General features: G+C 45.2%; 1 protein-coding gene across 1 annotated transcript; it reads right to left on the bottom strand.

The window, feature by feature from the left end:
* Nucleotides 1-5,591: 5,591 nt before the first annotated feature.
* Nucleotides 5,592-22,050, bottom strand: rcn1 (reticulocalbin 1, EF-hand calcium binding domain). The gene is made up of 6 exons (XM_038995801.1): nt 21,523-22,050; nt 20,178-20,371; nt 19,289-19,467; nt 11,822-11,882; nt 10,873-11,072; nt 5,592-6,922 (listed from the first exon to the last, which is right to left on the bottom strand). The coding sequence occupies exons 1-6, from the start codon at nt 21,744-21,746 to the stop codon at nt 6,815-6,817; spliced, it is 966 nt and encodes a 321-aa protein (XP_038851729.1). The 5' UTR covers nt 21,747-22,050; the 3' UTR covers nt 5,592-6,814.
* Between the last annotated feature and the right edge of the window lie 597 nt (nt 22,051-22,647).

Below are 22,647 nucleotides of genomic sequence, written 5' to 3'. Positions count from 1 at the left end.
AACACCTTGGTAGTTCTAGACCTCTGTTCAGGATAACGGTCTGTTATGAACACCTTGGTAGTTCCAGACCTCTGTTCAGGATAACGTTCTGTTATGAAAGCCTTGGTAGTTCTAGACCTCTGTTCAGGATAGGGGTCTGTTATGAACACCTTGGTAGTTCTAGACCTCTGTTCAGGATAACATTCTGTTATGAAAGCCTTGGTAGTTCTAGACCTCTGTTCAGGATAGGGGTCTGTTATGAACACCTTGGTAGTTCTAGACCTCTGTTCAGGATAATGGTCTGTTATGAACGCCTTGGTAGTTCTAGACCTCTGTTCAGGATAACGGTCTGTTATGAACACCTTGGTAGTTCTAGACCTCTGTTCAGGATAGGGGTCTGTTATGAACACCTTGGTAGTTCTAGACCTCTGTTCAGGATAACGGTCTGTTATGAACACCTTGGTAGTTCTAGACCTCTGTTCAGGATAGGGGTCTGTTATGAACACCTTGGTAGTTCCAGACCTCTGTTCAGGATAACGGTCTGTTATGAACGCCTTGGTAGTTCTAGACCTCTGTTCAGGATAGGGGTCTGTTATGAACACCTTGGTAGTTCTAGACCTCTGTTCAGGATAACGGTCTGTTATGAAAGCTACGGTAGTTCTAGACCTCTGTTCAGGATAACGGTCTGTTATGAACGCCTTGGTAGTTCCAGACCTCTGTTCAGGATAACGTTCTGTTATGAAAGCTACGGTAGTTCTAGACCTCTGTTCAGGATAGGGGTCTGTTATGAACACCTTGGTAGTTCTAGACCTCTGTTCAGGATAGGGGTCTGTTATGAACACCTTGGTAGTTCCAGACCTCTGTTCAGGATAACGGTCTGTTATGAACACCTTGGTAGTTCTAGACCTCTGTTCAGGATAACGGTCCGTTATGAACACCTTGGTAGTTCCAGACCTCTGTTCAGGATAACGGTCCGTTATGAACACCTTGGTAGTTCCAGACCTCTGTTCAGGATAACGGTCTGTTATGAACACCTTGGTAGTTCCAGACCTCTGTTCAGGATAACGGTCTGTTATGAACACCTTGGTAGTTCTAGACCTCTGTTCAGGATAACGGTCTGTTATGAACACCTTGGTAGTTCTAGACCTCTGTTCAGGATAGAGGTCTGTTATGAACACCTTGGTAGTTCCAGACCTCTGTTCAGGATAATGGTCTGTTATGAACACCTTGGTAGTTCTAGACCTCTGTTCAGGATAATGGTCTGTTATGAACACCTTGGTAGTTCCAGACCTCTGTTCAGGACAACGGTCTGTTATGAACACCTTGGTAGTTCCAGACCTCTGTTCAGGATAATGGTCTGTTATCAACACCTTGGTAGTTCCAGACCTCTGTTCAGGACAACGGTCTGTTATGAACACCTTGGTAGTTCTAGACCTCTGTTCAGGATAGGGGTCTGTTATGAACGCCTTGGTAGTTCTAGACCTCTGTTCAGGATAACGGTCTGTTATGAACACCTTGGTAGTTCCAGACCTCTGTTCAGGATAACGGTCTGTTATCAACACCTTGGTAGTTCTAGACCTCTGTTCAGGATAACGGTCTGTTATGAACACCTTGGTAGTTCTAGACCTCTGTTCAGGATAGGGGTCTGTTATGAACGCCTTGGTAGTTCTAGACCTCTGTTCAGGATAGGGGTCTGTTATGAACACCTTGGTAGTTCCAGACCTCTGTTCAGGATAACGGTCTGTTATGAACACCTTGGTAGTTCTAGACCTCTGTTCAGGATAGGGGTCTGTTATGAACACCTTGGTAGTTCCAGACCTCTGTTCAGGATAACGGTCTGTTATGAACACCTTGGTAGTTCTAGACCTCTGTTCAGGATAACGGTCTGTTATGAACACCTTGGTAGTTCCAGACCTCTGTTCAGGATAACGGTCTGTTATGAACACCTTGGTAGTTCTAGACCTCTGTTCAGGATAGGGGTCTGTTATGAACGCCTTGGTAGTTCTAGACCTCTGTTCAGGATAATGGTCTGTTATGAACACCTTGGTAGTTCTAGACCTCTGTTCAGGATAATGGTCTGTTATGAACACCTTGGTAGTTCTAGACCTCTGTTCAGGATAGGGGTCTGTTATGAAAGCCTTGGTAGTTCTAGACCTCTATTCAGGATAGGGGTCTGTTATGAACACCTTGGTAGTTCTAGACCTCTGTTCAGGATAAAGGTCTGTTATGAAAGCCTTGGTAGACGAAGGATCAAATGAGCCACAACAGACCATCAGAAACACAACCCTGGGCTTTGGTATCTACAGCCTGGGAGAGAGGAGAAAAATATGAGAATAGATGGAGAGAGGGAAGAAATAGAGATATCTGGAGAAGACAGGAGAGGAATGGAGGATTGGTGGTTAATGGTGAGGGAGGAATATAATATTGTTATAGACTCAAGACACATTTTCAGTCAGGCTTTCTGATGTGTCTTCCACTGGTTTATTTTCATTGGACTGTTTTGTTACTGCTTTATTTGGCCCTCGCCCCAAATCTAAAGGCCTTTTGTTACTGCTTTGGTTGGCCCTCGCCCCAAATCTAAAGGCCTACAGTTTCTTATTAAACACCACCATTGTCTCAGTGGTATGGTGTAGGCTTACTTTGTGTGTGTGTGTGTATGTGCAAAAATGTGTGTGTGCTTGTGAGTTTGAGGGGCTGACAGCATTAATATGCCCATTACCCCCCTCCTCCTCACCCACAGGGCTCATTATCATCACTGGAGAGGGGCTGTTCCATAAAGACACTTATATGAGAGCCCTCTGAGAGCATTTTTGTACACACACACACACACACACACACACACACACACACACACACACACACACACACAGTGAATGATTAGGGATTTCTTTCAAACAGCAGGCTGTTAAACATAACTGTGAGGTGAGCGTACAAAGAAACATGTGAATCTACCAAAGAACCTCACACACACACACACACACACACACACACACACACACACACAATATTAAACTAACCACATCACCTAGCTACCACAATATTAAACTAATGGCGTCACCAGCTACCACAATATTAAACTAAACCATCACCTAGCTACCACAACATTAAACGAACCATGTCACCTAGCTACCACAATATTAAACTAACCACATCACCTAGCTACCACAATATTAAACTAAACCATCACCTAGCTACCACAACATTAAACTAACCGTGTCACCTAGCTACCACAATATTAAACTAACCATGTCACCTAGCTACCACAATATTAAACTAACCGTGTCACCTAACTACCACAATATGAAACTAAACCGCCACCTCGCTTCCACAATATGAAACTAAAGCTCCACCTCGCTTCCACCTAGCTTCCACAATATGAAACTAAACCACCACCTCGCTTCCACCTAGCTTCCACAATATGAAACTAAACCACCACCTCGAGACACCTAGCTTCCACAATATGAAACTAAACCACCACCTCGCTTCCACCTAGCTTCCACAATATGAAACTAAACCACCACCTCGCTTCCACCTAGCTTCCACAATATGAAACTAAACCACCACCTCGAGACACCTAGCTTCCACCTAGCTTCCATAATATGAAACTAAACCGCCACCTCGAGACACCTAGCTTCCACAATATGAAACTAAACCGCCACCTCGAGACACCTAGCTTCCACAATATGAAACTAAACCACCACCTCGAGACACCTAGCTTCCACAATATGAAACTAAACCACCACCTCGAGACACCTAGCTTCCACAATATGAAACTAAACCGCCACCTCGAGACACCTAGCTTCCACAATATGAAACTAAACCACCACCTCGAGACACCTAGCTTCCACAATATGAAACTAAACCGCCACCTCGAGACACCTAGCTTCCACAATATGAAACTAAACCACCACCTCGAGACACCTAGCTTCCACAATATTAAACCACCTCAAAGACATTCGGTTCCTTATCCCCATTCCAGAGTGCCTGGTAAGAAATGCTAGCGTACAAGATGCCCTCTTATTCTATGGCGTTCCATAGAATCTGCAACACGGCCCTCTATTACAACAGAACGACAGCCTAACACACACAGTACACAGCCATCTCTAGTTCCTAATGAGCTTCATCACATTGGTCCCGCTCCACTTGTCATGCTAACGGACACACATGTATCCTCCCGTAGATTCCACATGAGAGGACAGAGGGGACAGACCAGGCTGGGTGGCTTTCTCAGTTACATTGGAGAGTTCCACTGGAACAGCCAGGAGCGACTGTAGTCACATTCACCCGATCCCTGCTAACAGTGTGTGTGTGTTTCAATTAGTCAGTGACAGTGTCAACAGAATACCCGTATGCCTCGTGTTTTAACACTCACTCAGTCAAATAGACAGATGTACAAACATTAGTGGAGGCATGCCAACGAACCGGCAAGCACACTAGTGCTAGTGTGTATATAAACACACACACACACACACACACACACACACACACACACACACACACACACACACACACACACACACACACACTTCAGCAACCTGTAGTGGAAAATCAATTAGCAAGTCAGTGGCCCTGTGGACAGTTTGGCCTGTAGCCAAGCAGTAGCAGCCAGTAAGCTGGTCGGTCTCACACACAAGGATGGATATTTAACAGGTACACCTGTAGTTACAGGCTAGGGGTCTTAACAGGCCTCCAGTAGCTGTAATGGTGGGAAATGACAGGCTGTTTGAGTCATCCAAGACAATAGAATGACTTGTTAAGCTCTGATCCACAGCTGTGCTGAGTGCTCTCCTGTGTCTGAGAGAAATAGAACACGTGAGAGCAAGACTAAGAACAAGAGGAGAGAAAGAAAATAGCGTGAGAGTGAGGGTCTCTCCAGCTCTCTGCCAGACCGTGTTCATGACTGTACCCTTTCCCAGGCCCTAAACTCAAACAAGAGGTACCAATCCTACAACTGAGCTTAGCAGAGACCTATATGGAACAACTTGTAACAGCAGATCTTCCTGTCTGGGTTGGCGCCCTCCTTGGGTTGTGCCGTGGCGGTGAGCTTTGTGGGCTATACTCGGCCTTGTCTCAGGATGGTAAGTTGGTGGTTGAAGATTTCCCTCTAGTGGTGTGGGGGCTGTGCTTTGGCAAAGTGGGTGGGGTTATATCCTGCCTGTTTGGCCCTGTCCGGGGATATCATCGGATGGGGCCACAGTGTCTCCTGACCCCTCCTGTCTCAGCCTCCAGTATTTATGCTGCAGTAGTTTATGTGTCGGGGGGGCTAGGGTCAGTCTGTTATATCTGGAGTATTTCTCCTGTCTTATCCGGTGTCCTGTGTGAATTTAAGTATAATCTCTCTAATTCTCTTTCTTTCTTTCTCTCTCTCGGAGGAACTGAGCCCTAGGACCATGTCTCAGGACTACCTGGCATGATGACTCCTTGCCGTCCCCAGTCCACCTGGCCGTGCTGCCGCTCCAGTTTCAACTGTTCTGCCTGCGGCTATGGAACCCTGACCTGTTCACCGGACGTGCTACCTGTCCCAGACCTGCTGTTTTCAACTCTCTAGAGACCACAGGACCGGTAGAGATACTCTTAGATGTGAGTCATCATAGAATTACAAACTAGACAAGAACGGGAAAATGTGTTTCTTTTTCTCAAACATTAATATACAAGGGAGTACATTGGCATGGTACAAGAGGAAGTGATCTAACAGGAAGTCCTATCTTACGACGTGAACAATAGTGTCAATATGAGAAGCAGCTTTGAGGTAACGGAGGAGACACATACAGTACTCTAGAACCCCTCCTTCTCCTGCGTTTCAAGTCATTTTACATCACTCCAAAACCTCCATTTCCATAACAATGAAAAGGCTAAACTTACATTTTCATCATGACAATAGCCTGGTTATTTTGCATGAAACTCATATTACATTTTTACACAGGCAGGCCTTAAGTGTATAAAATAAACAAGCGAACAAAGCAAAAGTGATTAAAATGAATGTTTTCACAGACTGTATTGGGAAAAGATGCGTGCAAAGAGCATATCATTAAGATGGGTGTTAGTACGAGATCCTAAAACATTTTACAACAGGAAGCTCGCAAATCCAAGAGCATTTAAAAAAATATCTAATTTATAAAATAGTCTTTACTGGCCAGCAAAACAAAAACAACATCTGTGTCCACTGTATAAAAACAAAGTGTGTAGTGATATCTGACAAGTTCAACAAGTAGGCAGCCTTCAGAAACTCTAAACACTCATTGACCTCTAACTCTTATACCTCCCAGGCTTCTTCGACTCCTCAAGGTAAAGGACTAAATAAATAGAATTAGAATAAGTATTCTAGGTTGTGCTTTGTTTTCACATTGGAACCACAATCAAATCAAATATTCCTGACGATCAACCCTATGTTCTCCTCTCTGCTAAAATCATGTAAGGTTTAAAGAAAAAATACAATATAAAAGTGAAATGATCAAACGGTGAAATATGGTCATGTGATGATGGCTGTGTTTAGAGATGTAAAAGGCCGCTAAGCCAGATGGGAGTCTGGCTGATAAGCAACATCACTGTCAGTCGCACAGAGGTTGGGTGAGGTCAATCTCTGTTCCTAAATGTCAGAAACAGGACCAAACCCGGTCCAGCCGCTCAGGAGGACCCCGACCGTCAGTGGTAGGAACAGACCATTCCTTGGCCCCTCCCCTCGGGGGGGTTACTGCAGTGTTGGAACTATGTTTGTGTTCAACTGATGACATTTAGCAGGATAAGGCTGAGGACCAGACAAGTTTGTGGTCGAGGTTGACGATGCTCAGTTGAGGTCCGACCGCCCTGCCACAAACACAACTACAGTAAACTATGCTCAGAGTTCATCATGGTTCTTGGTCAGGTCTTCTCCATAGTTGGTGGCCTGACTTCCTACAAACATGTTCCAGTTCTCCAGGATCTCCTCCTTGGTCAGCATTGTGTCCTGAGGAGAGAGAACCCAGTCAGGTTTACATAGAGTCTATAAGATCTCCTACTACTAAAGAACTAACACTTGAAATTCAATTCCTCCATTTTGACAGCTAAGACATGATAAAAAAGTATGAACTCAGGCTCTTTATCCCACATAATATTACCAGCCAGAAAATTGGTAAAGAGTGAAAACTTAAACAATCGTTGGAATCATATCGGTCAGACTCGTAGACTAGGTTATAGGATCAGTACCTTGTCCTGGTCTGACTCGTAGACTAGGTTATAGGATCAGTACCTTGTCCTGGTCTGATTCGTAGACTAGGTTATAGGATCAGTACCTTGTCCGACTCGTAGACTAGGTTATAGGATCAGTACCTTGTCCTGGTCTGACTTGTAGACTAGGTTATAGGATCAGTACCTTGTCCGACTCGTAGACCAGGTTATAGGATCAGTACCTTGTCCTGGTCTGACTCGTAGACTAGGTTATAGGATCAGTACCTTGTCCGACTCGTAGACTAGGTTATAGGATCAGTACCTTGTCCTGGTCTGACTCGTAGACTAGGTTATAGGATCAGTACCTTGTCCTGGTCTGACTCGTAGACTAGGTTATAGGATCAGTACCTTGTCCTGGTCTGACTCGTAGACTAGGTTATAGGATCAGTACCTTGTCCTGGTCTGACTCGTAGACTAGGTTATAGGATCAGTACCTTGTCCTGGTCTGACTCGTAGACTAGGTTATAGGATCAGTACCTTGTCCTGGTCTGATTCGTAGACTAGGTTATAGGATCAGTACCTTGTCCGACTCGTAGACTAGGTTATAGGATCAGTACCTTGTCCTGGTCTGACTCGTAGACTAGGTTATAGGATCAGTACCTTGTCCGACTCGTAGACCAGGTTATAGGATCAGTACCTTGTCCTGGTCTGACTCGTAGACTAGGTTATAGGATCAGTACGTTGTCCTGGTCTGACTCGTAGACTAGGTTATAGGATCAGTACCTTGTCCTGGTCTGACTCGTAGACTAGGTTATAGGATCAGTACCTTGTCCTGGTCTGATTCGTAGACTAGGTTATAGGATCAGTACCTTGTCCGACTCGTAGACTAGGTTATAGGATCAGTACCTTGTCCTGGTCTGACTTGTAGACTAGGTTATAGGATCAGTACCTTGTCCGACTCGTAGACCAGGTTATAGGATCAGTACCTTGTCCTGGTCTGACTCGTAGACTAGGTTATAGGATCAGTACCTTGTCCGACTCGTAGACTAGGTTATAGGATCAGTACCTTGTCCTGGTCTGACTCGTAGACTAGGTTATAGGATCAGTACCTTGTCCTGGTCTGACTCGTAGACTAGGTTATAGGATCAGTACCTTGTCCTGGTCTGACTCGTAGACTAGGTTATAGGATCAGTACCTTGTCCTGGTCTGACTCGTAGACTAGGTTATAGGATCAGTACCTTGTCCTGGTCTGACTCGTAGACTAGGTTATAGGATCAGTACCTTGTCCTGGTCTGATTCGTAGACTAGGTTATAGGATCAGTACCTTGTCCGACTCGTAGACTAGGTTATAGGATCAGTACCTTGTCCTGGTCTGACTTGTAGACTAGGTTATAGGATCAGTACCTTGTCCGACTCGTAGACCAGGTTATAGGATCAGTACCTTGTCCTGGTCTGACTCGTAGACTAGGTTATAGGATCAGTACCTTGTCCGACTCGTAGACTAGGTTATAGGATCAGTACCTTGTCCTGGTCTGACTCGTAGACTAGGTTATAGGATCAGTACCTTGTCCTGGTCTGACTCGTAGACTAGGTTATAGGATCAGTACCTTGTCCTGGTCTGACTCGTAGACTAGGTTATAGGATCAGTACCTTGTCCTGGTCTGACTCGTAGACTAGGTTATAGGATCAGTACCTTGTCCTGGTCTGACTCGTAGACTAGGTTATAGGATCAGTACCTTGTCCTGGTCTGATTCGTAGACTAGGTTATAGGATCAGTACCTTGTCCGACTCGTAGACTAGGTTATAGGATCAGTACCTTGTCCTGGTCTGACTCGTAGACTAGGTTATAGGATCAGTACCTTGTCCGACTCGTAGACCAGGTTATAGGATCAGTACCTTGTCCTGGTCTGACTCGTAGACTAGGTTATAGGATCAGTACGTTGTCCTGGTCTGACTCGTAGACTAGGTTATAGGATCAGTACCTTGTCCTGGTCTGACTCGTAGACTAGGTTATAGGATCAGTACCTTGTCCTGGTCTGATTCGTAGACTAGGTTATAGGATCAGTACCTTGTCCGACTCGTAGACTAGGTTATAGGATCAGTACCTTGTCCTGGTCTGACTTGTAGACTAGGTTATAGGATCAGTACCTTGTCCGACTCGTAGACCAGGTTATAGGATCAGTACCTTGTCCTGGTCTGACTCGTAGACTAGGTTATAGGATCAGTACCTTGTCCGACTCGTAGACTAGGTTATAGGATCAGTACCTTGTCCTGGTCTGACTCGTAGACTAGGTTATAGGATCAGTACCTTGTCCTGGTCTGACTCGTAGACTAGGTTATAGGATCAGTACCTTGTCCTGGTCTGACTCGTAGACTAGGTTATAGGATCAGTACCTTGTCCTGGTCTGACTCGTAGACTAGGTTATAGGATCAGTACCTTGTCCTGGTCTGACTCGTAGACTAGGTTATAGGATCAGTACCTTGTCCTGGTCTGATTCGTAGACTAGGTTATAGGATCAGTACCTTGTCCGACTCGTAGACTAGGTTATAGGATCAGTACCTTGTCCTGGTCTGACTCGTAGACTAGGTTATAGGATCAGTACCTTGTCCGACTCGTAGACCAGGTTATAGGATCAGTACCTTGTCCTGGTCTGACTCGTAGACTAGGTTATAGGATCAGTACGTTGTCCTGGTCTGACTCGTAGACTAGGTTATAGGATCAGTACCTTGTCCTAGTCTGACTCGTAGACTAGGTTATAGGATCAGTACCTTGTCCTGGTCTGACTCGTAGACTAGGTTATAGGATCAGTACCTTGTCCTAGTCTGACTCGTAGACTAGGTTATAGGATCAGTACCTTGTCCTAGTCTGACTCGTAGACTAGGTTATAGGATCAGTACCTTGTCCTGGTCTGACTCGTAGACTAGGTTATAGGATCAGTACCTTGTCCTAGTCTGACTCGTAGACTAGGTTATAGGATCAGTACCTTGTCCTGGTCTGACTCATAGACTAGGTTATAGGATCAGTACCTTGTTCGACTCGTAGACTAGGTTATAGGATCAGTACCTTGTCCTTGTCCGACTCGTAGACTAGGTTATAGGATCATTACCTTGTCCTGGTCTGACTCGTAGACCAGGTTATAGGATCAGTACCTTGTCCTGGTCTGACTCGTAGACTAGGTTATAGGATCAGTACCTTGTCCTGGTCTGACTCGTAGACTAGGTTATAGGATCAGTACCTTGTCCTGGTCTGACTCGTAGACTAGGTTATAGGATCAGTACCTTGTCCTGGTCTGACTCGTAGACCAGGTTATAGGATCAGTACCTTGTCCTGGTCTGACTCGTAGACTAGGTTATAGGGTCAGTACCTTGTCCTGGTCTGACTCGTAGACTAGGATATAGGATCAGTACCTTGTCCTGGTCTGACTCGTAGACCAGGTTATAGGATCAGTACCTTGTACTGGTCTGACTCGTAGACCAGGTTATAGGATCAGTACCTTGTCCTGGTCTGACTTGTAGACTAGGTTATAGATCAGTACATTGTCCTGGTCTGACTCGTAGACTAGGTTATAGGATCAGTACCTTGTACTGGTCTGACTCGTAGACTAGGTTATAGATCAGTACATTGTCCTGGTCTGACTCGTAGACTAGGTTATAGGATCAGTACCTTGTACTGGTCTGACTCGTAGACCAGGTTATAGGATCAGTACCTTGTCCTGGTCTGACTCGTAGACTAGGTTACAGGATCAGTACCTTGTCCTGGTCTGACTCGTAGACCAGGTGTCGGGCCTCTGCCATGGCGTGATCGTAGTCCTGGGGCAGGATCCAGTGGCGAATCTCCGCCACGTCCATCTTTCCGTCCTTGTTCAGGTCCCGGAAGTCAGAGAACTGGTCCCGCTCCGTTCTGACCCAGTCTGGTTCTGGACCCCCCTCCTCATGGGAAAACATGTCCGCTGCAATGACACAGGAACATATGGGATGACATACTCAAAGAAGGTCAAAAAGCGAACACTTTGTTTGAAAGTATGCTTATAAACCGTAAGAAATAGTTTGTTAACCATTAGTAAAAATTTGGGAAATCATTGTTTGTTCATCTGCTCATTTGCATTCCCTGTACAAGCCATTTACTATAAGGACCTATAAACAAAACTCTATAGAACTAACGGTATACAAGCAAGCTATGTAATGTTTCTAAGCAGTTTCTAAGTGGATATTCCTGTAAAAACGCAACCAGAAATGAACAGTGAGATCCTTGAATAGGCGGACAGACTAAGTCAGCAGACTGCAGCGTCACAGCAGAGCTTCCCAAAGCAACCAACAAACAGGCCTTTCATTCCTAATCAGGTCACAGGATCAGTACCTTGGGGTTGCACACATTTTGTGTTAGGAACTCTTCCTCTAGTCTAGAAGACCCAGGAGGATACTAACACCAAACCTTGTAAACACTTCCAATATACCATAAGAACATGATATAGTTTGTGGAGGAAAAAAATTATACAAATTGGTTTAAAAAAAATTGCATTAAAATGAGGTTAGACCTGTCCTCGTGTATAAAAATGGAAATTCCGCTAAAAAAGGAGAAAGGAAAAAAATGAAACTATTTTTTTAATGAAGTGAGTGAAAATGACCTGTAACCTGTGTGTTCATGAAGGGTTAGTCTTCTGATGCAGTGTCAACCCCAAGTCACGCCTCCCCAACTCACCAATATACTCATCCTCGTCCACATGTCCGTCTCCATTCTTATCAATGTCCTCCAGAGTCTCCTGCATGCAAACACAGGCAATGATGTCATAAAAGGGGGACACAGAGGTCAACAGCAGTGGGACTCTCACTACTGACAGTAATAAAAGATAAAACACACAGCCCCAGGCAGTATGAGTCGAGCTACGAGGCTCTGCTTACAGCTGGGCTGGCAGAGTGACACTACGATTACAGAGCCACTGCTGATGATCAGCAAACTGCCTGGATTAGAGACGATGTCCGTTTGTTTTCAGAGATGAGATTTTACACACTTCTTATAGAACCATCTATGGTTGCTTTACTAGATATATCTAACCATCTGTTTATCTGGAGGAATGGATTGAATATACAATGCATTTGGAAAGTATTCAAACCACTTGACTTCTTCCACATTGTTACTTTACAGCCTTATTCTAAAATGGACTAAATCGTTTTTTCCTCTCATCAATCTACAGGCAATAACCCATAATGACAAACCAAAAACAGGTTCTTAGAATATTTTGCAAATGTAATAAAAAAAAAAAAACTGAAATATCACATTTACATAAGTATTCAGACCCTTTACTCAGTACTTTGTTGAAGCACCTTTGGCAGCGATTACAGCCTCAAGTCTTCTTGGGTATGACGCTACAAGCTTGGCACACCTGTATTTGGGGAGTTTCTCCCATTCTTCTCTGTAGATCCTCTCAAGATCTGTCAGGTTGGATTGGGAGAGTGACTACACAGCTATTTTCAGGTCTCTCCAGAGATGTTTGATCGGGTTCAAGTCCGGGCTCTGGCTGGGCCACTCAAGAACACTGAGACTTGTCACAAAGCCACTCCTGCGTTGTCTTGGCTGTGTGCTTAGGGTCGTTGTCCTGTTGGAAGGTGAACCCTCGATCCAGTGAGGTCTGCTCTGGAGCAGGTTTTCATCAAGATTCTCTCTGTATTTTGCTCCGTTCATCTTTCCTTCGATCCTGGCTAGTCTCCCAGTCACTGCCGCTGAAAAACATCCCCACAGCATGATGCTGCCACCACCATGCTTCACTGTAGGGATGGTACTAGGTTTCCTCCAGACGTGACACTTGGCATTCAGGCCAAAGAGTTCAATCTTGGTTTCATCAGACCAGAGAATCTTGTTTCTCATTTGCCTTTTAGCAAAATCCAAGCAGGCTTTCATGTGCCTTTTACTGAGGAGTGGCTTCCGTCTGGCCACTCAACCATAAATGCATGATTGGTGGAGTGCTGCTGAGATGGTTGTCCTTCTGGAAGGTTCTCCCATCTCCAAAGAGGAACTCTGGAGCTCTGTCAGAGTGACCATCGGGTTCTTAGTCACCTCCTTGACCAAGGCCCTTCTCCCCCGATTGATCAGTTTGGCCGGGTGACCAGCTCTAGGAAGAGTCTTAGTGGTTCCAAACTTATTCCAGTTAAGAATGATGGAGGCCACTGTGTTCTTGGGGATCTTCAATGCTGCCGACATTTTTTGGTACCCTTCCCCAGATCTGTACCTCGACACAATCCTGTCTCGGAGCTCTACGGACAATTCCTTCCACCTCATGGCTTGGTTTTTGCTCTGACATGCACTGTCAACTGTGGGACCTTATATAGACAGGTGTGTGCCTTTCCAAATCATGTCCAATCAATTGAATTTACCACAGGTGGACTCCAATCAAGTTGTAGAAACATCTCAAGGATCATCAATGGAAACAGGATGCACCTGAGCTCAATTTAGAGTCTCATAGTAAAGAGTCTGCATACTTATGTAAATAAGGAACCAGTTTTTTATTTTTTATATACATTTGCTAAAATGTCAAAAAATATATTTTTGCTTTGTCATTATGGTGTATTGTGTGTAGATTGATGAGGAAAATGTTTTATTTAATCCATTTTAGAATAAGGCTGTAACGTAACAAAATGTGGAAAAAGTCAAGGTCTGAATACTTTGTGAATGCACTGTATGGTGTAGATGATTTAAAAGTTGTGAGCCATCCCTATACAGTCTCTTAGGTATGTTTACAGTGCCTCAACTCATCTTGTCAACACTGCACAATCGTTGTGTTCCCTCGTTTGGGATTTAACTTATATTTGCATGACTGCCTCTCTGTTGTAGCAGTTAAGAGAGAGGATATGTCATGACTGACTCCCTAATGCCCCGTTTACATCGTGACGTATTTCATTACGCCGTACGTCATCTTCACGGAGTCTTGCCCCGCTACTGAACGGACCAGTGTAGTGTTTTGTAAGGCAAGATGGAGGACACCCTGTCTCTCCTCAGAGATAGCATTTATTTTGGGATATTGCAAAATATGACCTTTTTATTCAAGACAGGATAACTATATTGTTTCAGGTGATAAAACATGTTTTGTTTCTTCACTTTTTCCTCAACTTGTTTCTCTAACTTTGTAGCAAGTCAAGCAAGCCAAGAGTGCTTATGGGTAATGTGAACGAGGTTTAAAGTTGTAACTTTAGCTGTTGTTATTAGAGCGGTATGTCATCACTACCTCGAAATGCAGTCACCCCCCCGTACCAGCCAACATAGCTTCACACACACACACACACACACACACACACACACACACACACACACACACACACACACACACACACACACACACACACACACACACACACACACACACACACACACACACACACAATGCTTCAAGCAGGTTATACATGCCCCTGCTGAAGCCTACTGAAAGATTAAAGATCACTGACCCTGGGAAGTGGATGACTAATAATAAACATGTGTTATTAAAAATATACAACATAATGAATATAGACCTCTCCATAGCAGGACTCATCCAGGAAAACTCCTCTACACCACCAGTAGTATAGGGGTTCATCTCCTCTACACCACCAGTAGTATAGGGGTTCATCTCCTCTACACCACCAGTAGTATAGGGGTTCATCTCCTCTACACCACCAGTAGTATAGGGGTTCATCTCCTCTACACCACCAGTAGTATAGGGGTTCATCTCCTCTACACCACCAGTAGTATAGGGGTTCATCTCCTCTACACCACCAGTAGTATAGGGGTTCATCTCCTCTACACCACCAGTAGTATAGGGGTTCATCTCCTCTACACCACCAGTAGTATAGGGGTTCATCTCCTCTACACCACCAGTAGTATAGGGGTTCATCTCCTCTACACCACCAGTAGTATAGGGGTTCATCTCCTCTACAACACCAGTAGTATAGGGGTTCATCTCCTCTACAACACCAGTAGTATAGGGGTTCATCTCCTCTACACCACCAGTAGTATAGGGGTTCATCTCCTCTACACCACCAGTAGTATAGGGGTTCATCTCCTCTACAACACCAGTAGTATAGGGGTTCATCTCCTCTACACCACCAGTAGTATAGGGGTTCATCTCCTCTACACCACCAGTAGTATAGGGGTTCATCTCCTCTACAACACCAGTAGTATAGGGGTTCATCTCCTCTACACCACCAGTAGTATAGGGGTTCACCTCCTCTACACCACCAGTAGTATAGGGGTTCATCTCCTCTACACCACCAGTAGTATAGGGGTTCATCTCCTCTACACCACCAGTAGTATAGGGGTTCATCTCCTCTACAACACCAGTAGTATAGGGGTTCATCTCCTCTACACCACCAGTAGTATAGGGGTTCACCTCCTCTACACCACCAGTAGTATAGGGGTTCATCTCCTCTACACCACCAGTAGTATAGGGGTTCATCTCCTCTACACCACCAGTAGTATAGGGGTTCATCTCCTCTACACCACCAGTAGTATAGGGGTTCATCTCCTCTACACCACCAGTAGTATAGGGGTTCATCTCCTCTACAACACCAGTAGTATAGGGGTTCATCTCCTCTACAACACCAGCGGTATAGGGGTTCATCTCCTCTACACCACCAGCGGTATAGGGGTTCATCTCCTCTACAACACCAGTAGTATAGGGGTTCATCTCCTCTACAACACCAGTAGTATAGGGGTTCATCTCCTCTACAACACCAGTAGTATAGGGGTTCATCTCCTCTACACCACCAGTAGTATAGGGGTTCATCTCCTCTACACCACCAGTAGTATAGGGGTTCATCTCCTCTACACCACCAGTAGTATAGGGGTTCATCTCCTCTACAACACCAGTAGTATAGGGGTTCATCTCCTCTACACCACCAGTAGTATAGGGGTTCATCTCCTCTACACCACCAGTAGTATAGGGGTTCATCTCCTCTACACCACCAGTAGTATAGGGGTTCATCTCCTCTACAACACCAGTAGTATAGGGGTTCATCTCCTCTACAACACCAGTAGTATAGGGGTTCATCTCCTCTACAACACCAGTAGTATAGGGGTTCATCTCCTCTACAACACCAGTAGTATAGGGGTTCATCTCCTCTACAACACCAGTAGTATAGGGGTTCATCTCCTCTACAACACCAGTAGTATAGGGGTTCATCTCCTCTACAACACCAGTAGTATAGGGGTTCATCTCCTCTACAACACCAGTAGTATAGGGGTTCATCTCCTCTACAACACCAGTAGTATAGGGGTTCATCTCCTCTACACCACCAGTAGTATAGGGGTTCATCTCCTCTACACCACCAGTAGTATAGGGGTTCATCTCCTCTACAACACCAGTAGTATAGGGGTTCATCTCCTCTACACCACCAGTAGTATAGGGGTTCATCTCCTCTACACCACCAGTAGTATAGGGGTTCATCTCCTCTACACCACCAGTAGTATAGGGGTTCATCTCCTCTACAACACCAGTAGTATAGGGGTTCATCTCCTCTACAACACCAGTAGTATAGGGGTTCATCTCCTCTACAACACCAGTAGTATAGGGGTTCATCTCCTCTACACCACCAGTAGTATAGGGGTTCATCTCCTCTACAACACCAGTAGTATAGGGGTTCATCTCCTCTACACCACCAGTAGTATAGGGGTTCATCTCCTCTACACCACCAGTAGTATAGGGGTTCATCTCCTCTACACCACCAGTAGTATAGGGGTTCATCTCCTCTACACCACCAGTAGTATAGGGGTTCATCTCCTCTACACCACCAGTAGTATAGGGGTTCATCTCCTCTACACCACCAGTAGTATAGGGGTTCATCTCCTCTACAACACCAGTAGTATAGGGGTTCATCTCCTCTACACCACCAGTAGTATAGGGGTTCATCTCCTCTACAACACCAGTAGTATAGGGGTTCATCTCCTCTACAACACCAGTAGTATAGGGGTTCATCTCCTCTACAACACCAGTAGTATAGGGGTTCATCTCCTCTACACCACCAGTAGTATAGGGGTTCATCTCCTCTACAACACCAGTAGTATAGGGGTTCATCTCCTCTACACCACCAGTAGTATAGGGGTTCATCTCCTCTACACCACCAGTAGTATAGGGGTTCATCTCCTCTACACCACCAGTAGTATAGGGGTTCATCTCCTCTACACCACCAGTAGTATAGGGGTTCATCTCCTCTACACCACCAGTAGTATAGGGGTTCATCTCCTCTACACCACCAGTAGTATAGGGGTTCATCTCCTCTACAACACCAGTAGTATAGGGGTTCATCTCCTCTACACCACCAGTAGTATAGGGGTTCATCTCCTCTACAACACCAGTAGTATAGGGGTTCATCTCCTCTACACCACCAGTAGTATAGGGGTTCATCTCCTCTACAACACCAGTAGTATAGGGGTTCATCTCCTCTACAACACCAGTAGTATAGGGGTTCATCTCCTCTACACCACCAGTAGTATAGGGGTTCATCTCCTCTACAACACCAGTAGTATAGGGGTTCATCTCCTCTACAACACCAGTAGTATAGGGGTTCATCTCCTCTACACCACCAGTAGTATAGGGGTTCATCTCCTCTACACCACCAGTAGTATAGGGGTTCATCTCCTCTACACCACCAGTAGTATAGGGGTTCATCTCCTCTACAACACCAGTAGTATAGGGGTTCATCTCCTCTACAACACCAGTAGTATAGGGGTTCATCTCCTCTACACCACCAGTAGTATAGGGGTTCATCTCCTCTACACCACCAGTAGTATAGGGGTTCATCTCCTCTACAACACCAGTAGTATAGGGGTTCATCTCCTCTACAACACCAGTAGTATAGGGGTTCATCTCCTCTACACCACCAGTAGTATAGGGGTTCATCTCCTCTACACCACCAGTAGTATAGGGGTTCATCTCCTCTACAACACCAGTAGTATAGGGGTTCATCTCCTCTACACCACCAGTAGTATAGGGGTTCATCTCCTCTACACCACCAGTAGTATAGGGGTTCATCTCCTCTACACCACCAGTAGTATAGGGGTTCATCTCCTCTACAACACCAGTAGTATAGGGGTTCATCTCCTCTACACCACCAGTAGTATAGGGGTTCATCTCCTCTACACCACCAGTAGTATAGGGGTTCATCTCCTCTACACCACCAGTAGTATAGGGGTTCATCTCCTCTACACCACCAGTAGTATAGGGGTTCATCTCCTCTACAACACCAGTAGTATAGGGGTTCATCTCCTCTACACCACCAGTAGTATAGGGGTTCATCTCCTCTACACCACCAGTAGTATAGGGGTTCATCTCCTCTACAACACCAGTAGTATAGGGGTTCATCTCCTCTACAACACTAGAGTGGTATAAGGGTTATGGGCCTACTATGGTAGGAGTAGGCACGTCATATTACCCAATAATAACAACATGGATGTGACTTAACGTCATGGCTTGGGTCTTACTTGGAAAGACTGACCCTATTGACTACAACCACAAGGTGTGATCACCACAATCAATGAAGACAACACTGCCCAAGCAGCAACCCAGAAACATTTCTGAAAAATGGACCATCAATAATTAACTCTGTCAAATGGGTATTACAGTTTTTATGAAGACAGCAGCCTAGTGCATTAGTTTCTCCATGTTGCCACGCGACTGTTCAGCGCTGTCAGTTTTATATTTAAGTGGCATGGGTCGGTTTGTCCCACTAGACCAGTTCCAAAACATCTACACAGAGTTTCCAGGCTGAGTAAAGTGTCATTAGAGAGCGGGATCTGAATGCAGAGCACTCCTAGTGGGACATCAGACAAAAACACATTTCACAGAAACTCTCATCTGTTCCAAGAACTAGAAAACATTTTCAGAAAGCCAGTCAACTCATCTATAGAGTACGATGAGATGTTTTCAATACAGCTTTAAACTCTTCACATAACTCCGGTTTTAAAGCTGCTTCACAGCCCTGATTTACTACGTTTCGTTTAAACATAATCCAGAAGAAGTTATCAGAGGTTCTCAAATCAGTTTTCTAGGCTGCTGTGGAGTTTGCGGTTTCTCCATCTACTGATACACCACCATAACCCATGTGAGAGTTTCTGCATTAGCCAACTAATGTCTGCTAACGGAGCAAAAACAGGCTGGCATCCAGGCCAACACTAGACATTTCAGTGCAGATCTGGAACACTAACCTGGACCACGATGTCCTTCATGTGGTCAAACTCCTCTGGGTGGAGGAAGGAGGTGAACTCTTCTCTATCAGCTGCCAGGTCTCCATTCAGATCAGCTGTTTGAAATCTCCTCTCGTCCCTGGGCAGCATCTTCTTAAAGCTGAACTGGTCTGTGGCCTCTTCAAACTCCTCTGGGTTCGCTTGGAGGAAAGACAAACAAGTGGTTGGTGTTCAAACAACTGAAGTAGAGACGCTGACTTAAATAACTAGGTAGGTCATGAATTTGGATGGAAGGTGTGATATTGTTAGCTGTCAGACAACCAGATACCAGAGAGGAGAGAGGGGCCATGGGTCGGACAACCAGAGAGGAGAGAGGGGCCATGGGTCGGACAACCAGAGAGGGGCCATGGGTCGGACAACCAGAGAGGAGAGAGGGGCCATGGGTCGGACAACCAGAGAGGAGAGAGGGGCCATGGGTCGGACAACCAGTGAGGAGAGAGGGGCCATGGGTCGGACAACCAGAGAGGAGGGAGGTGAGGATTTGCTTGAATCCTCAGTCATAACAGCTACATAACATGTCATAAGCAGGTCATATCATGTCTGACAGAACATGTCATAAGCAGGTCATATCATGTCTGACAGAACATGTCATAAGCAGGTCATATCATGTCTGACAGAACATGTCATAAGCAGGTCATATCATGTCTGACATAACATGTCATAAGCAGGTCATATCATATCTGACAGAACATGTCATAAGCAGGTCATATCATGTCTGACAGAACATGTCATAAGCAGGTCATATCATGTCTGACAGAACATGTCATAAGCAGGTCATGTCTGACATAACATGTCATAAGCAGGTCATATCTGACATAACATGTCATAAGCAGGTCGTATCATATCTTACACAGGTAGTAGCCATAGGTAGCCTGCTTGTACTCATCCCAGGAGATCTTGTTGTCTTTGTTGAGGTCGTAATCTGTCCACACCTTGGCCACGTTCTCGTAGACGTAACGCTTCTGCACCCGCTTGATCCAGGCCTTCAGTTCAGTGATGGTGACATAGCCATCTCCATCACCGTCTATCCGCTCCACTATCTTACTGTGGGATACAGAGGGCACACAAACACTACTATAGTCTATCATTCATTTCCTTTCATTAGAATGCACAGCCATACATAGATGCAGTTAAATATACTGGACCATATATTTCCTTTAGAAAAAGTAACCGAGACATGAGTTGATGTCTTCAGGGGCATAAGTAAGCAGTCATTCTAGCAAAACAACACTATCAGTACATAAATACTGTCAGCCAGCGATGAGAGAATAACAACCTATTGAGGTACATGTTTGCTTTGGGAGGAACTTGTGCCTAAATAATATTGAGTGTGTTATATTTAGGAAGTTAGCTTTCCACCAACTAGGGTAAACTTCGGTATATCTATCTTGGTTGCCACGTTGTGATGTTAAGAGGGTCCTCCCACTCAATGCGATTCAGGAAAGGGAATTCTCAGGGAGAAGCGCCAACCATCACAACCTAGGCCCATTTCAGCCAACGTGTGTAACATCGAGCCAACATGTAATTTGAGCAGTGACAAAGATGAAACAGAACTACAGGAAGTTAGACAGGTCTCTGTATGAAATAACACACCGAGACAGTGCCGTTGACACGTTCCATGGGTTCCAACACACATTTAAAACCCCCGAACAAGATTCTGTTCGTGGTCCTCAACTTTTATCCAACTCTTTCAACACCACAAAACTTGCTCTTGCTTCTTTAATGCATTATCCATAATTAAGAACTACACTCTGCAATTATAATATGACCGGGGAATGTGTGCGAGCGAATAGCACTCGCTCTACATTTAAAAGCGGAATAATGTACCGTTATATCATGCGTGTCTGCTGGCATGCAAATGTCTCAGGCACCACTTGGGCGAGTTGTGAAAATGTAATAACCCAAAGCCAAGATAACACGAAATACATTAACAGGAATATGCGACCCACTAAGAAGGCCCATAACTTTGGAGATGTGTGACAATAGCCCACATTACGCACCAGAGGTTGGTTGCGTCACCATCGCTTGCTGTGCAGATATAGACCCTCGCGATGCAAAGACACCAACGTGAAGCGTTATCAGAGAATAATGGAACTGAGGAGATCCGAATAAACTGTCGTCTTTCAACTAGTTTTGCACTTTAGTGACCCTCCATTGTATCACATGTGTCTCTAGTCTTTGCAGGGGAACCTTACCCAAGCCTGTCTTTGCTCTCCTCCGGGGTAAGCTGGTCGAAAGTAGTAGCGTCCTCCTTTCCCAGAAAGGCCTCATGATCGAATTGGAAGCTCTGATTGTCTTCGTTGGCTTGCTTAATTAGTTCTAACGGGTCGTGGTGGACGCGTTCTTTTCTTAGCGTTGGTTTACCGAGCACTACACAAGAGCAGAGGAGCAGAACGCACACGTAGCTGTACACGTCCATCAGTAGGATGTTTGAGGACAGATCAGCTGTTGCGGAGTGAAGCTACGTGAGCTAAGTAGCAAGCCGTATTTAGCCCGCTGCTACAAATGTAGCCAATTTGTTACAAGTCTGCTGAGGCGAAATAAAACAGCGCAAACTGGCTACTTTCTTACTTTGAGGAGCGCAACAATGTTGCCGAAACGCGGCATCCAAGCATCAAGTCTTGCAGTGAAGTCTAGGTGCATTTAAATACATTACACAGGTCACTTCAGACAAGTACAGCCCGCCCCCGGTCGTATTTTCGTTTCAAACATGCCCGGCTGGTTACCACGGCACACAACAGAGCTCAACCTAGCGAGGCTGCTTCCTACTTCACGTACAACCATTCACGTATTCGGTTTCAGCGCTGGTTCAACCTCACTCATTGTTAGTGTCCCTGCCATTGGTCCACAGGCTGTCTGTAACACGAGATGACTATGGGCGCCACGTTGCAAGATGACACGTAAACACTGCCGTAGAACTCTCACGCAGTTTTTGAGGGGCTGCCAAAAATAGTTGTGCCCCTCCTTAATCCCTTTGTTGTTTCCCTGTTTTATTGATATGGGTATGTTTATGTGTTCTCTCTCTCTCTCTCTCTCTCTCTCTCTCTCTCTCTCTCTCTCTCTCTCTCTCTCTCTCTCTCTCTCTCTGTGTGTCTCTCTCTCTCTGTGTGTCTCTCTCTCTCTGTGTCTCTCTCTCTCTCCTCCTCTCTCTCTCGCTGTGTGTCTCTCTCTCTCCTCTCTCTCTCTCTCTCTCACTCAATTCAATTCAAGGGGCTTTATTGGCATGGGAAACATGTGTTAACATTGCCAAAGCAAGTGAGGTAGACAATACACAAAAGTGAAACAAACAATACAAATTAACAGTAAACATTACACATACA

Source organism: Salvelinus namaycush, chromosome 1 (assembly GCF_016432855.1).
Source record: "Salvelinus namaycush isolate Seneca chromosome 1, SaNama_1.0, whole genome shotgun sequence".
NCBI lineage: Eukaryota > Metazoa > Chordata > Actinopteri > Salmoniformes > Salmonidae > Salvelinus > Salvelinus namaycush.
The sequence above is the reverse complement of the archived record's forward strand: the minus strand, read 5'-3'. Positions and strand labels throughout refer to the sequence as shown.